Source organism: Arvicola amphibius, chromosome 8, assembly GCF_903992535.2.
Source record: "Arvicola amphibius chromosome 8, mArvAmp1.2, whole genome shotgun sequence".
NCBI classification, from domain to species: domain Eukaryota; kingdom Metazoa; phylum Chordata; class Mammalia; order Rodentia; family Cricetidae; genus Arvicola; species Arvicola amphibius.
This window is the reverse complement of record NC_052054.1, coordinates 88,603,353-88,617,973: the sequence shown is the minus strand read 5'-3', so window position 1 is coordinate 88,617,973 and position 14,621 is coordinate 88,603,353. Positions and strand designations below refer to the sequence as shown.

At 40.9% G+C, this 14,621-nt stretch overlaps 1 protein-coding gene across 1 annotated transcript in view; it reads left to right on the top strand.

Annotated features, from left to right (window-relative positions):
• Man2a1 (mannosidase alpha class 2A member 1) overlaps positions 1-14,621 on the top strand; it is a 163,001-nt gene that overhangs the window by 63,475 nt on the left and 84,905 nt on the right. Inside the window, exons 7-9 of the mRNA XM_038339431.2 lie at positions 2,287-2,473; positions 6,206-6,383; positions 11,929-12,122. Coding sequence (XP_038195359.1) covers positions 2,287-2,473; positions 6,206-6,383; positions 11,929-12,122 — 559 coding nt within the window. The remainder of the gene's footprint in view (positions 1-2,286; positions 2,474-6,205; positions 6,384-11,928; positions 12,123-14,621) is intronic.

Below are 14,621 nucleotides of genomic sequence, written 5' to 3'. Positions count from 1 at the left end.
TTATCTGGGGGAGACTGGGTTTAGGTTTCATGGAAGGTCTCTACCTTCACACCACCCATTGAATAGGAACATCTTAATTTATCTTATTTATTACTTCTTTGTTTTTTTATATATAATGTAATTGAAACATTTCTCCCTTTCCCTTCTTCCTTCCAGACTCTCCCATATACTCTGCTTGCTCTCTTTCAAATTAATGTCCTCTGTTTTTGTTGTTATTATATGCATATATTATACATATTTTCTAAATGTAGCCTGCACAGTCTGTATAGTATTACTTTTATGCATGTTTTCAGAGCTGACATTTAGTATTGAGTAACCAGTTCATATGTTCTTCCTTGAGAAGACCATTTGTTTTGCTCTCAGCATTCCTTAGTTGTGTGTAGCTCTTCGCTTAGGGTTTTGAGGCCTCTTGGCTTTTTCCCCATCCACTTTTGCACGTCCATTGGTGTCCTCCTCATTCATACTCGTTTGGGCAGTCAGGGTGCTTAGAGTTTGTGGATGTAACTTATGACATGAGTTGATAGGACAGCCTCATAGCAAGTTTTCTGGTCTTCTGCCTCTTGCAATCTTTTTACTCCTTCTTCCACAATATTCCCTGAGCCTTAGGTGCAGGAGTGTTTTGTAGCTGTATCCAAAGGGACTGTGCCCCACGACTCTGCGTTTTGATTGGTCGTGGTTTTCTGTTTGTTGCAAGTGAAGTTTCCTTAATGAAGAGCGAAGACTAAACTTTGCAGGGTGTTACATCATGTGTGGGGTGATATAATACATCTTAACGTGAAAAACAAAAAAAGTAATTTGAAGATGCTTTGCTTAAAAATTGGCATGTTTCAGATTGTTTATAACTATCAGTTGGCACGAAATTATTGAATAGTTTTATGTATTTACAGAAGCTAGCACAGAATATAGAAAATATCCTGTGTATAAGGAAATTATATTTTGATTTAGTACAGTTGGCAAGAAATTATTGAGTAGTTTTATGTATTTACAACAGCTAGGACAGAATATAGAAAATAGCCTGTGTATAAGGAAATTGTATTTTGATTTAATACAATATAGACACAACCAAACACAGGAGACTGAACTATGTAAAATAAGCTGCCTAATGGCAGGCGTTAGGAAAGACACTGGGTCCATGTCTTGGTCAGAAGAAGAAAGTTGGAGGCTGTTACCACCACTTGGGACTCATGACAGGCTGTATGCCTGCGTCAATATCAGTGACCATTGTCCTGTCACTTGGGGGTGTAGTTTATTGACTCTTGCAGGGTATAGCACAGGAACATGGGTTTTTGAATAGTGTAAAGTTTTGCCAAAGAAGTAGTTAAAACTGGTTAGGTCTTCTCTAATAGGCTTGAGTATGTGGCTGCTTGAAAGATGTTTTCAAATTAGGTGGAGTTTGTATGTGTGTTTTATTCTTAATGAAGCAATTATTTTCATTGTTAAAAATATGTGTTGATTGCTTTGTCTTTATTAAAGAAGCAATACCCATCGTAGAAACTGGAAATGCACACATGCATAAAAGGAGGGGCCATTAACGCGTAGAGTCATTCTCTCAAACCTCTACCCACCTGGAGGTCTGCTTCTGACTGTTCAGGGCAGCCGTTTCACGCTGACATGGAGGGCTTAACTAAAACACAATCCTCTCTCAGCAGCTTGTACTTAGTTTCTATACTATTTTGGCTTGCTTTGATTTTTGAATTGGAAATTCCCCTTTCCTGTCTATCCTTTGTGATGGAAAATGCCACTGACTCATTGCTGGGGACCAGCAGGAGACATTTCATGAACTTTCCAGTGTTCTACTTTCTCTCCTGCTGCAGGGAACTGGCCTCTGGCCAGGGCTTTCTCCTCCTCCTCTGCCCACCCTTTCTTCTTTGTTCCTTCGGCTCTCCCCCTGTTCCTTGTCTCACCTAGCCTCTCTGGCTGATGGAGCTGTCACAGTGTGCCCCTAGGAACAGATGTAGCAGAAGCTGGCAGCCTGGGGTGGACAAGGTCATGATTTTGCATGAGCCAGCTGTAACTTTTACTTTTGCTCAGGTTGTATTCTCCACGTCAGCAATCGCTGGTTCATCGGGGACTTTTCTATTTCAGTTCCAGCAGACAGAAGAGGTGGATGAGGGTGAGCCTCAGATCTTCCTTCAGCTGTGACTGGGAAGTGCTTCTGGGGTGGAAGAGTGACTGCTGGTCTAGGGCACAGCTTGCATTGCCTAGATTTGTATGAAGTCATGGCATTCGAAGAGTTCTAGGGAGAAACAGTTTTGTGAACAGAAATATGTTGGCTTTTTATTTTAGATCTCGGATCCGTCACAGATATTTTGTGCCACATGATGCCCTTCTACAGCTATGACATCCCTCACACCTGTGGACCTGACCCTAAAATATGCTGCCAGTTTGATTTTAAACGGCTTCCTGGAGGCAGATATGGTTGTCCCTGGGGAGTCCCACCAGAAGCAATATCTCCGGGAAATGTGCAAAGCAGGTATAAAAATGCATGGTTTGTGAGACACCAAGAACACCGTGGCTACTCTGAATTGTTGAAGGATCGAATAAATGGGTGTTGGCAGCCAGCATTATCCTCATTCAAACCAGATCTAAAGCAACTTCAAAATGCCAGCACCTCGACTATACCTCTAGGGGTTATAATTTAATGGCAAGTGAACAATGGTGGATCAATATACAATGGCTAGCCTGTGATATGCTGTTATTACCATCTCCTTTATACTCATTATAAAAGCTTTCTACTGGGTTTGATTGATTTCATATACTTCTGTTGATAATAAGACTTTTGGTCCCCGTTGTACAAATTGGTAAGAAAAGTAACTCACCTGCAAAAACATATTTATTGGAATGGAACACATGAAGAGTATAATTATCTCTTACCTTAATAACGATTTCAATAATGGTGAGTATGCACAGCTCAGTTGAATACACAGCTTTGCATCTTTCTGATGTTTTTGACTTATAGAAGACGTAAATTAGAATTATTTATGTTTAGATACATGTGAATAAAAGTCGCAAGGATGGGCTGTTTCTTCAGCAAAAGTGTCGTGGTGAAGGGAATGTCTCAAGTTACTTAGAGTTTCTCACTTTGGCTCTTACAAAACTCAGTTCTTACACTTAAAGTGAGAGGGGTGTGATATATTATGTGTATATATTTCATATATATATATGTACATATATATGTATCAGAAGTAGAGGTTATAAATTTGAGAGAGAGCAAGGGGGAGGTTACATGGGGATGGTTGAATAACTTTTTAAATAAATTGATACGATGGTGCATAAACCAGAAGGGAGTTCTGTTTATGTGTAGTTCATCTCACAAATAAATTAGGATTTATATAGCATCCTATCTATGTATTTAGAAATTACTTGAAAAAATGTGTGGTTTGGTAAAGTGGCAGTTGTAGGATTTCTATATACTTAGACTAAACACACAGATCACTCTCTCTCTCTCTCTCTCTCTCTCACACACACACACACACACACACATGCACACACAGATCAACGATTAAAGAAATAGAAGTCAGGAATTTTAAGAGAGAGCAAGGGGGAAGTTACATGGGAAAGAGTGGAGGGAGGAAAAGGAAGGGGGAAATTACATGTTTATGTTTTGATTTCAAAAACTGAAACAGTCTTTTTCAAATGTTTGAAAGGAGGAAAGTGATACTGGGCCCTTTGACCTTGATGGATTGTCATCAGGGATACACGCCAGTGTGAGCCCCTCATTGTATCAGACCTGTGCCGGCCTTCTCGAGTGTACGAGGCTGTGTTTCGTCAGATTTCTCACTTCACAGTGGTTGTGACACTGACCGGGCCTAGGGTACCTCTAGGAGAGGTTGGCCAGGCATTTGAGAGCTAGCTTGGCTTTATTTATCAGCGGCTATAGTGAAGAGGAGAGTGGCCGTGAGTGGCGTTGCCTGGTTATCCGGATGTTTCAGTTGGGGAGGACCCCTTTAGTGTTTTGGTGCTACTGAAGGTGCCTGTTGGTGGAGGTGTGTTATTAGAGACAAAACTCATTTTGTGTAATTGTATTGCTATGCAACCTTTCAGAGACTGTTCCTCAAATATATACCTCCTACCGAGTGCAGAGATTCTCAAGTTGCTTCAGACTCCTCAGGGATGTGAGAGAATGAGCTGTACTATACTTGTGTAGAGTTTTAAAAACTTTTTGAAATGTGAGCTGCTGGTTGCTTAATATCCATATGCCGTCTTATTATTGTTTTAAAAAATTGTCATAAGAATAAATCAATTATAGTGATTCCAGCTAACTTAGTGACATCTTTCCCCCTGTTCAGTAGCTAAAGAGAATTAGACTTAATTGTAATAGACAGGTGCCATCTTTTGATAGTTTTGGTTCATTGGCTTCCTCTAATTTTCAAAAGAGGAAATAACATCCACCATTTTAATTTTTGACCTATCGTATTTTGAATTGCTTCTTTTCACTGAATATCAGACAATCTTAGAGTTAGGGATTTAGTTGACATTTGTTAGCATAGACTAAGTTAAGAACAAATAGTAGCTGCATGCCTTCAGTTGTGGGTGCTGGCCAGTTAGCTGTCCATCCATCCATCCATCCATCCATCCATCCACCCACCCACCATCTCTTGAGTGTCTACAGGATGCTGCAAGGGATGAGGTAGTAGCTGGTTTTTCTCAGCTGGGTTCACAGGTTATGAAGGATATCAAAGGTAAAGACATGGCAATATTTGTACTGCCTTTTCTCTCTGTTATAAGCCATGTATATTTAAGCTATGTTTCCTCTATTAGTCTACTATTTTTTTTTTCTAAATTTTGGCTACCTCAGGAGTGTAATTGGGTGCTCATTCTTGGTACATGTTTTTTATCTGTTGTTATATTTTCTTTTTATTCCTTTTTCTGGGGAGGAAGTTCTGTTTATATGTGGTTAATCTCATTGCTCATATGCATTTGAATTTATGAGTAATAATCTAAAAGTGTTTTTAGGAAATGTGAAATGTTATTTACTTGGTAAAAAGGATTAAAACCTGACCAGAAGCTAATCTCAGAAAAGTAAGAATCGTGTGATCACTATGGTTACAAACCTAAGCTAAGCTCAGAAAACTAAGAATCATGTGATAACTGTGCGTTATATTCTACTTATCAAGCTGCTAAATGATTGCTGAAATTTTATTTGCAAAGCAGTCTCAGAGACTATAAATTTCAGAAAGTCCGTATGGGACTCTAAGTTTAATTAAATGTTATTTTTCATAAAATGCTCCTCACTGATGTTCTTTGAGGTACTTTCATAAGTTTTCTATTGGGAATTGGAATTTACTTTTGGATAATCTTAGAAGTGAAAATTGGAATACCAGGCGAGAAAATACCCTTGTCATTTAAACACTAGTTTCCTCAGCTTCGACTTTCTGTACACGGAGTGATTCTGGGCTCATCTGCTTACTTAATTTCATCTCGTGAGCCTCTCTTCCTGTTTTCTCAATGCTGCCCCAACTCAGCATCCTCCAAAGGCGTGACTCCAGAATGCTGAATCTCAAGTGGAAAGGCTGTTGAAGTCAGCACATTGTGTTTGGCTGGCTTTGAGGGTCATGGTTCAAAGTCCAGGAGGGCGGGAACCAGAAGAGCGAGTTCAGCTCCCAAGCAGGAGTCTGTTGCTGATAGAAAGGGCCCGGTGACAGTGATGGGACTGCTGGTGGCAGGTGTGCAGGGATGGGTGTCCCTTTGGAAAAGGAAATATAAAATTCTATAAAATGTTATGGGTTATGATTTATACCTTTTAATCTTTTTCAAAGTTTGCGTACTTCTGTGTTTTACCAAACTATTAGAATTTTTTTTTAATTAAGTTAGAAAGTGGAATATTGAAGTAGAGCCAAGTTCAGTATTGATACGTAGTTGAGAATCCTTGTATCTTCCTGTATGAGATTGTTTTAATGTGTGGGCTGCCTGCTCTCTAATGCTGTGGTAAGGAAGGGGGTTGATTCTAGCAGATTAACTTCTCAGTGTGCTGTAATTTTTCAAAGGGATATCTGTTGGAAAACTATATGGTTTCCCTACAATCAGAATTTTTGGTTTTATAGACAAAAAGTGATGGGAAAAGTCTGTCTTATACCTATTTTTTTTAAATTAATGATACCTTTCCATATAATATGCCCTTGAATCCCTAAGTTATCTTTTTACAGAGCTGTGGTGTCAGCTTTTCCTGATATACGTTTTCATGGTTTTTCCTTTTCTTTCACAGGGCTCAAATGCTATTAGATCAGTACCGGAAAAAGTCCAAACTTTTCCGTACTAAAGTTCTCCTGGCTCCTCTGGGAGACGATTTCCGGTTCAGTGAATACACAGAGTGGGATCTGCAGTACAGGAATTACGAGCAACTATTTAATTACATGAACTCTCAACCCAGTCTTAAAGTGAAGGTAACAAGGGGGTCTTGATGATGTCTTTGAAGTTGAGCCTCCATCTTTAAATGAGGCCCCAGCACAGCGTCCAGCATCTCTGTCCTACCTATGTCCCTGGAACTTGCTTTCACACACAATATAAATTTACCATACCCTGTGGTTCCGTTCCCAAAAGTCTTCCTTTCTCCCCATGTGAGGACATTCAGTGCTTTAGGGTTAGAGAGGAAATGTGTACCTACTAAGTCACGGTATCTCTTTTGGGGTGTCTGCCTTCTTTACAGCCTGGGAAGTTTATTGTTTTCTTCTGGCGGTCTCATCCTTGTGATTTGGTGATGTGACTGGCTGTTACAAATGAGCGTGTCATGAGTTTTACAAATACCTTGTGTTCAGAGAACAGTACACTTGCATTTTTCCTAAGTGAGAGATCTTGAAAAATAATTATTTGCTTGTGATTTTTACTGTTTTTTTGTTTGTTTGGTTGCCTGTTTTTTACTTGTGGGCAATTTAAAATGTTCTGGAAAGAGCAGAGGTAGCTACCTTCTCTTCAACCCCATAGCTCAGTTGCAGCGCTTGTCAGCTCAGAATGTGTCCTCCCACATCCTTTGGGAACAGAACTCATCCACAACATTTTTAGAATGCACCTCAAAATGATAAGAATTCTGCATAAAGCTGTAATAACAGTATCACTATCATACCAGAAATTAGACATGATCTAGTGACATGAATGTGGATAGACTGGAATTTCCTCTGTCCTTACTAAGACCAGTTTCAGTCTGACACATACATTGTATGTGGTCAGCAAAGTCTTGTTTCAGATGCGTCTTAGAGACCGCGTGTGGGGAAGTTCACCCTTGGACATGTTTGCCATAGTCATACATGTATCCACAGCACGGTAGGCCTGTGGGAGGAAGGAAGTACAGGCTCCTTGTAGAAAGTTTGAAAAATAAGTAGTGGTTCATAGTTTGTGTGGTAACAGTTTAAGTTCATTACATAAACCTCTATAATGCCAAGTAAGCTCATTTCTTTTTATGTGGATTGGCGCTTGACCTGCATGTATGTCTGTGTGAGGATGTCAGGTCCCCTGGAACTAGAGTTACAAGGAGTCATCAGCTGCCATGTATATGCTGGGACTTGAACCTAGGTCCTCTAGAAGAGCAGCCAGTGCTCTCAAACACAGAGCTACCTCCCCAGTCCTCAATTTAAAAAAAAAAAAAAATTAAAAAATTATCCCAAATATTTACAGTTAAATTTTTGCAAGGGTATGCAGTTAAGAAAAGGAAATGTATTTAAGGAAGTCTCTATCCTCAAAAGTGAAGCACATCTATGATCAGAGAAGGGTATGTGAAGATCTAGATTAAATGCATCATTTTTATTTTTATATTTTTGTTTATTTTGTATGCATGAGTGTAAAGGCCACAAGTTCACATTGAGTGCCTTCTTTGAATCAGTCCTCACCTTATCATTTGAGGCAGAATCTCTCACTGAACCTGGAGTTGACATATGTGACAGCAGTCTGACCAGTGAGTTCCAGTGACCCACCTGTCTCCACCTCCCTGCTGTTGCTTTGTAGGTGCATATCACTGTGTATGGCTTTCTTATGCGGGCGCTGGGGATCCGGACTCTGGTCCTCATGCTTTGTGGCCAGTGCTTTTTCCGCTGAGCCCCCCGAATGCATCTTATTTGAGAATGATTTCTAGTCTAATTTCCTACTTGACCTTAAGTAATTAGATCATAATTTTGTTATTTTTCCCTTTTCTTGTCTTGTATTCTCATTAAAGCAAATTTGAAAACAACTTAGTGACATATGCAAAAACTTGTACAGAGAGTAAGTATGCAGAGAATGTTATTATTTTAGTGCAGCAGACTCCTTTGTATGCATCATCCAGCCTCAGGCTTAGGACATCACACCCAGCAGCAGCTCTCAGGGCCCCTCCTACTAACCGCCAGCTGCTGCAGAAACACCTCGAGTTCTCACTCCATCCCTCCTTCTTGAGTTTCAGGAAGGGAATCGCAAGTGTCTGCCTGCTTTCTTTTAGATGGTGTTTTGAGTCTCAACCACCCTCTTCATTCCTTTTTAAAAAGTGACTTTCTTTTATTTTTTGAGATTATAATTGCATCATTCTCCCTTCCTTTTCTCCCTTCACCCCTCCTATATACGCATCCTTGCTCTCTTTTGAATTCATGAACTCTTTTTTTATTGATTGTGTGTGTGTGTGTGTGTGTGTGTGTGTGTGTGTGCATGTATACATACATATCCTTAGATGTAACCTGCCCAGTGTGTGTATTGTTACTTGCTTGTATGTTTTCGGGAATGACCGTTTGGTATAGGTATTGGAAGACTGGTCCCGCTCAGCATTCCTTCCCTGCCTGTAGCTCTTTGTGTAGGTTGAGGCCTCCTGCTCTTTTCCCTGTCTGCTTTCCATGTCTGCTGCTGTCCTTGTTCAGCTCACGTTCAGGCAGTCATGTTGGTGAGACTTCACCGGTCCTAGCAGACACATTCCACCACTGCCAGCTTGCTAAACCACAGAATCCCTAACTGCTTTCTAAGTCCTTGTCCGTATATCCACAGAGAAGCACGGCCCTCGCCCCTCATCAAGGAGAATTCTCTTCATTCTGCTAGTTGCTGTGCTGTGTTCAGCATCTCTGGTATCCATTTAGTGTTTATCACCTACTATAAACATGTCTACTTTTTTTGATATTTAGGTTGTTTTCAGTTTCTCCTCAATACACATAAAACTGCTCGAGCATGTCAGGTAGGCTTTGGCTACCATGTGAATTCATATGGGTGAATTCATATGGGGCCCTTGTCATTTGGTAGGCACACCAGGGCACTCCGGTGCTTCAGCTGCTGTTTCTTACGGAGTGGCTTGCTCCACAGCCTCAAGCAGACTTTGAATTACCAGAATTGGTTTTTCTTGCATTTTTGTCCTTCTTTTTAAACATTGTTTATATTCATTTTATGCGTATAGATGCATGCATGTTGTGTGGATGTTGCATGGATGTCTGTGTGCTACATGAATGAATTGCTCAAGGAGGCCAGTAGAGGGTGTTGAGGCCCCTGGAACTGGAGTTACAGAAGGTGGTGAGCTGCCGTCTGGGTGCCGGGAACTGAACCCAGGTCCTGTAGAAGGGCGGCCAGTGTTCTGACCATTGAGCCATCTCTCCACAGCCCACCTTCCAGTTGTATCCTTCTAAATGATGCGTCAGGCTTTCTGTCAGTGTGGCAGATGGCAAACACCTTAAACATGGGGAGGATTTCTCATGGCTCACAGTTCTAGACACCTTAAGGTTCCTTGTCTCAGTGTTTCTGCCCTTGTGAGGCAGCTGCACATCACGGTGGGAGGGCACAGAAGAGGGATGCTGAGGGTCCCAGTTCTGCCTGATGAGCACACCCAATGAGCTGCTTCCTCTCCATAGGTCCTACCTCCTAAAGAGTCCCTCACTCCTACTGTGCCAGCAATAAGAACCCCATTGGGGAACTCAGAACCAAACCAGAGTGATAGACTTGGTCGCTTATTTTCTTTTTCCCTGGGCGTAAGTCAGATGCCCATTAGTGTATGGTAATTGCACTATATAATGTATTTCCCTGTGGTCTTTTCATATACATATGTCAGGTGTTGAGTTCATGCTATCCATATTAATCCCTACTTCTTTCTCATGAGAGTCTCTTTCTACTCTTGATTAACTTCTTTCTAGTTCCATTTTTCCCCTTTAGAGTCCACATATGAGAGAAAACCTCATGCATGTTTTTCTGACTTTCTGAGTCAGAATGATCTCCAGGTCCACCTGTTTTACTGTATCCAGTATGGTCATTATTGGTGATGTTGTTTTTTTCTCTTCCTTTCTCTCGGTTGAGTAATAATTCATTGTGTGCATATGCCACATCCCCTTTTCCATTCATCCACTGAGAGCCATCTAGGCGGAATCCCTAACGTGGCTATGGCAGATGGTACTGCAACAAACATGCGCTTACAGGTTTCTGCATTGGACAGTGCCTTATTCCTCCAGGTTAAGCTCAGTGCATTTCCTATCAGATCCACAGTCACATCTTGAATAGGGTGCAGTGACTGCTGTGGGGCTGGGATCAAGGTAGACTTATGCCTGTGACAGCGGTGGTCAGCGTTCCTAGCGCTGTGACCCTTTAATATAGTTCCTCTTTTTGTGGGGGCCCCAGCCATAACATGATTTGTTGCTACTTCATAACTGTAATTTTGCTGCTGTGATGAATCATAACATAAATATCTGTGTTTTCTGATGGCCTCAGGGACCCCTAAAAGGGTTGTTTGGTCCCCCTAAAGGCGTCATGACCCACAGGTTGAAAACCACTGGCCTGTGAGGATACACAGGGCATAGTCTTTTGTAGTTCTCTCTCTCTCTCTCTCTCTATATATATATATATATATATATATATATATATGTGTGTGTGTGTGTGTGTGTGTGTGTGTATGTGTGTGTATGTATGTATATATGTATGTATATGTATATATGTGTGTGTGTGTGTGTGTGTGTGTGTGTGTGTGTGTGTGTAAACTCTCTAATTTTTGAATGAAACAAAAACAGAACAAAACCAAAAAAGCCCAAGACGTTGGTCTCTTGTGTGGACTGCATCACATCTGTGGTTCTGGATGAGCGCAGCTAACTTTTTGGTATTATGAATTTTATATATGCTGTGTATGAAATGCCGTTGGCTTTTGTAGTTTAACGGTATGTCTCATAGCCATTTATTGACTTTAGCTGCTTGCTGAGGGTTTGCCAGAGCCACTTTGTCAGGGTGACCCCCTCCTCCGGTGTTCCTCGTTTTCACTGTTTCTTACGTTTTCTGTGAGCAGTTGCTGAGTTGTGTGTCCTCTGCTAGGTCTTCGCGTCTCATCAGTGACTGGACAGGCGCCCCCTGTGGAGTGTGGTGGATGCACAGCCCTCCGCTTGTGCTCCACTCTCCCAGTGTTTGTCCCCTCCCATCTTACTCTGTCTCTTCAGGCCTTTTCTGGTCCTCTGTACCAACCGTGCGATCCCTGTCACTCTCGCTGCTTACTTACACTCAGTTCAGAGGATGTCACTTTGTAAATGGCCTCTCCATTCTCTCACAAGAACTGAGGTCAGAAGTATAATCTGTGAGATGCCTTGTGGCTGAACATGTTTCCAGATTTCTGGAGCATTCTGCACCCTTCAGATCTTTACTGCTGTTCTGTCTACCTCTAGCTGAACTGCTCTTTGAATCCTTTAGCACTTTGAACCTTTATGTGGTTTGGGGGGTCTATAGACTTGTAGATCTAAGTCGTTCTTTAAACTCTTTAGGTAGGCATGTTTTCTCTTAGTTAAATTTGGGCTGTGGTGCAAGTCATAGAAGGGCTCAGCGGCACCCTCCACCCCCACGTTGCACTCGTGAGTACACCCGAGTCAGTGGCATCCTTCACTCCCCATTCATGAGTGTAACCTCTATGCTCTTGCTGACTTGGAAACTCTTCCTAAATACTCATTAACATTTCCTTTCTGCATAAAAAGTACTCAGTTTCAGATATGCGTGGATAATTAAAACACACCTCTTTTACACTTCCTTTCCTAGATTCAATTTGGAACTTTATCTGACTATTTTGATGCACTGGAAAAAGCAGCTGAGAAGAGTTCCCAGTCCCTGTTCCCTGTCCTGAGTGGAGACTTCTTCACTTACGCCGACCGAGACGATCATTACTGGAGTGGCTACTTCACATCCAGACCTTTCTACAAACGCATGGATAGGACCATGGAATCGCGTCTCCGGTACTAGGCCCTGAGACAGCACCATTTGTTCATCGTTTTAGCCATTGTAGCATCATAGCAACTGTGCATGCATCCTGTATGTGCTGCTATATTTTAATATAATTCCAAAGTTTTAATGTAGTCAGATCAAATTACCACACTTTTCTTCTTCTGAGGGAAAAGCAAGCTATGGAGTTGCGTTTTTTTTTTTTTTTTTTTTCAATTTGCAGCCCATATTTTCCTAAATAATTTTCCTGCATCATTTCTGTTCTGGTTCTTATCATGTGATCTGCTGGCAGGTTCCTGTTAGAGACAGAAAGGCACATAGGGCTTCTCAGCAGCTGCAAGTGGGCCTCTAAGTGCACACTCTAAAATGAGTGTATTTTCTACGTGGGGGATCTTCAGAGGCGCCGTCTCAGCGCTGGTTTATTTTAAGTATCTTTCTATAGATACGATGTTTCTGCTAGAAGAGCAAAATTTGAAAGAGATGAAAATTGATGGGGCAAGCAAATGATTGGTTGAATAAGTGAACTGGTTGATTCTGTGGAAATGCCGGTAGGAAGCACAAGAGCATCAAACAGCATGTCAAGTAGAATCATCATTACCGGCAGAGTTTTGCGTTTCTGTGATGTCCACTGAGAGAGCTGGAACTCTGGCCAGTGTGGAGTCTACATTTCATCCACATGCCTGAAGCCATGTATGATCACATTAGGAAACTGTTATTTTGTTGTTGTTGTTTGTTTGTTTTTTTGGTTTTTCGAGACAGGGTTTCTCTGTGTAACAGTCCTGGCTATCCTGGAACTTGTTCTGTAGACCAGGCTGGTCTCTAACTCACAGAGATCCACCTGCTTCTGCCTCCAGTGTCCTTGGATTAAAGGCATGCACCATCACCATTCGGCAAGAAACAGGTTTCTAAGAATCCAAGTCGGATGTTCTGTGAAATTAATTAGCCTGAGATGCCTAAGTCTTTCTTTCCTTTCACCTCTGACCCAGTTGAGAAATTTATTCTCAACATGATATTTCTTTTTTAAAAAGATGTAGTGAGGGGCTGCAGGCAGGCCTGCTTTTCATCCCACCCAGCTCCCGCATAGCTAGCTTAGTCCCAGAAATAACAACACACAAACTGTATTCATTTAAACACTGCCTTGCCCATTAGTTTCAGCCTCTTATTGTCTAATTCTCACATCTTGATCAACCCATTTCTAATAATCTGTGTAGCACCACGAAGTGGTGTCTTACCGGGAAAGATTCAGCATGTCTGACCTGGTGGCTGGCTCCATTGCATCTGTCCCAGAGAGGAGAGGCATGGTGACTGCCCGAGGCATCTGCCTCACTCCCAGCATCCTGTTCTGTCTACTCCACCCACCTATGTTCTGACCTATCAGGCCAAGCAGTTTCTTTATTAATTAACCAATGAAATCATCAGATAGATAGAAGACACACCTACATCAAAAAGAGTTTTTTGTTTTTATTTTTATGTATACATGTGTTTTGCTTACATGTATGTATATGTGTGCATCCCATGTATGCCTGATGCCTGCAGAAGCCAGAAAAAGATATCAGATCCTCTGGAACTAGAGTTGCCATGTGGATGCTTGGAACTGGGAACCAAACCCAAGTCCTCTTGGAAGAGCAGCTAGTGCTCTGAACCACCCATCCAGCCATCTCCAGCCTCTCCTCTTGAGTCTTGCTATTAAAATTAAGTTAAATCTTACCCATCCTCCTTCATGTGATAGTGTCTTGTCAGTACATTTTAGAAATACATTTTTTAAAAATCATGAATTTCTTTAAGAAAATATCTTAGGTATGAAAGAAGAGTTTTTATATTATCATATATTTATTACATGTATTATGATTATATTATTATAAAATAGTTGCTATGCACTGAACAAATATCCATAAAGTAATGTCTGCTATTATAAATTTTTGATGATAAGATGTAATAAATGATAAATAGTATAAAGATTTATACCAATGAATTAGTGGCATTTAAGTATTACTTATTTTCTAATGGCAGACAGTTGTGAATATGTTAATTTATGAAATATATTCAAGCACAGTGGTTATGACTAAAACTGTATTTTTAAATTAAGTTTTATGGCAAAGTTAAAAGTACACAGTTTTGAATTTCTGAGTCTATTAGTTTATGGAAAAACAAGTTTATTATCTGGCAGTAATATTCCATTCTCATCTGTAAAGTATAGATAAAAATATAAAGGTATAAGTCAGGCAGTAGTGGTGCATGCCTTTAATCTCAGCACTCAGAAGCAGAGGCAGGGGAATACCTGTGAATTCGAGACCAGCCTGGTCTACAGAGTGAGTGCAAGGACAGGCTCCAAAGCTACACAGAGAAATCCTGCTTCAAAAAATTAAGAAAAAAAAAAGAATAGAGAGGTATAAAGAAGAAAACAGATCTGACCGTCTGATATACTGCTATAGTGTTACTTAAGTGTTTGAGGCTCTCAGTTCAGCTCATAGCATACGGTACATACAAGGGAGAAGAATCATTTCAAAATCTTT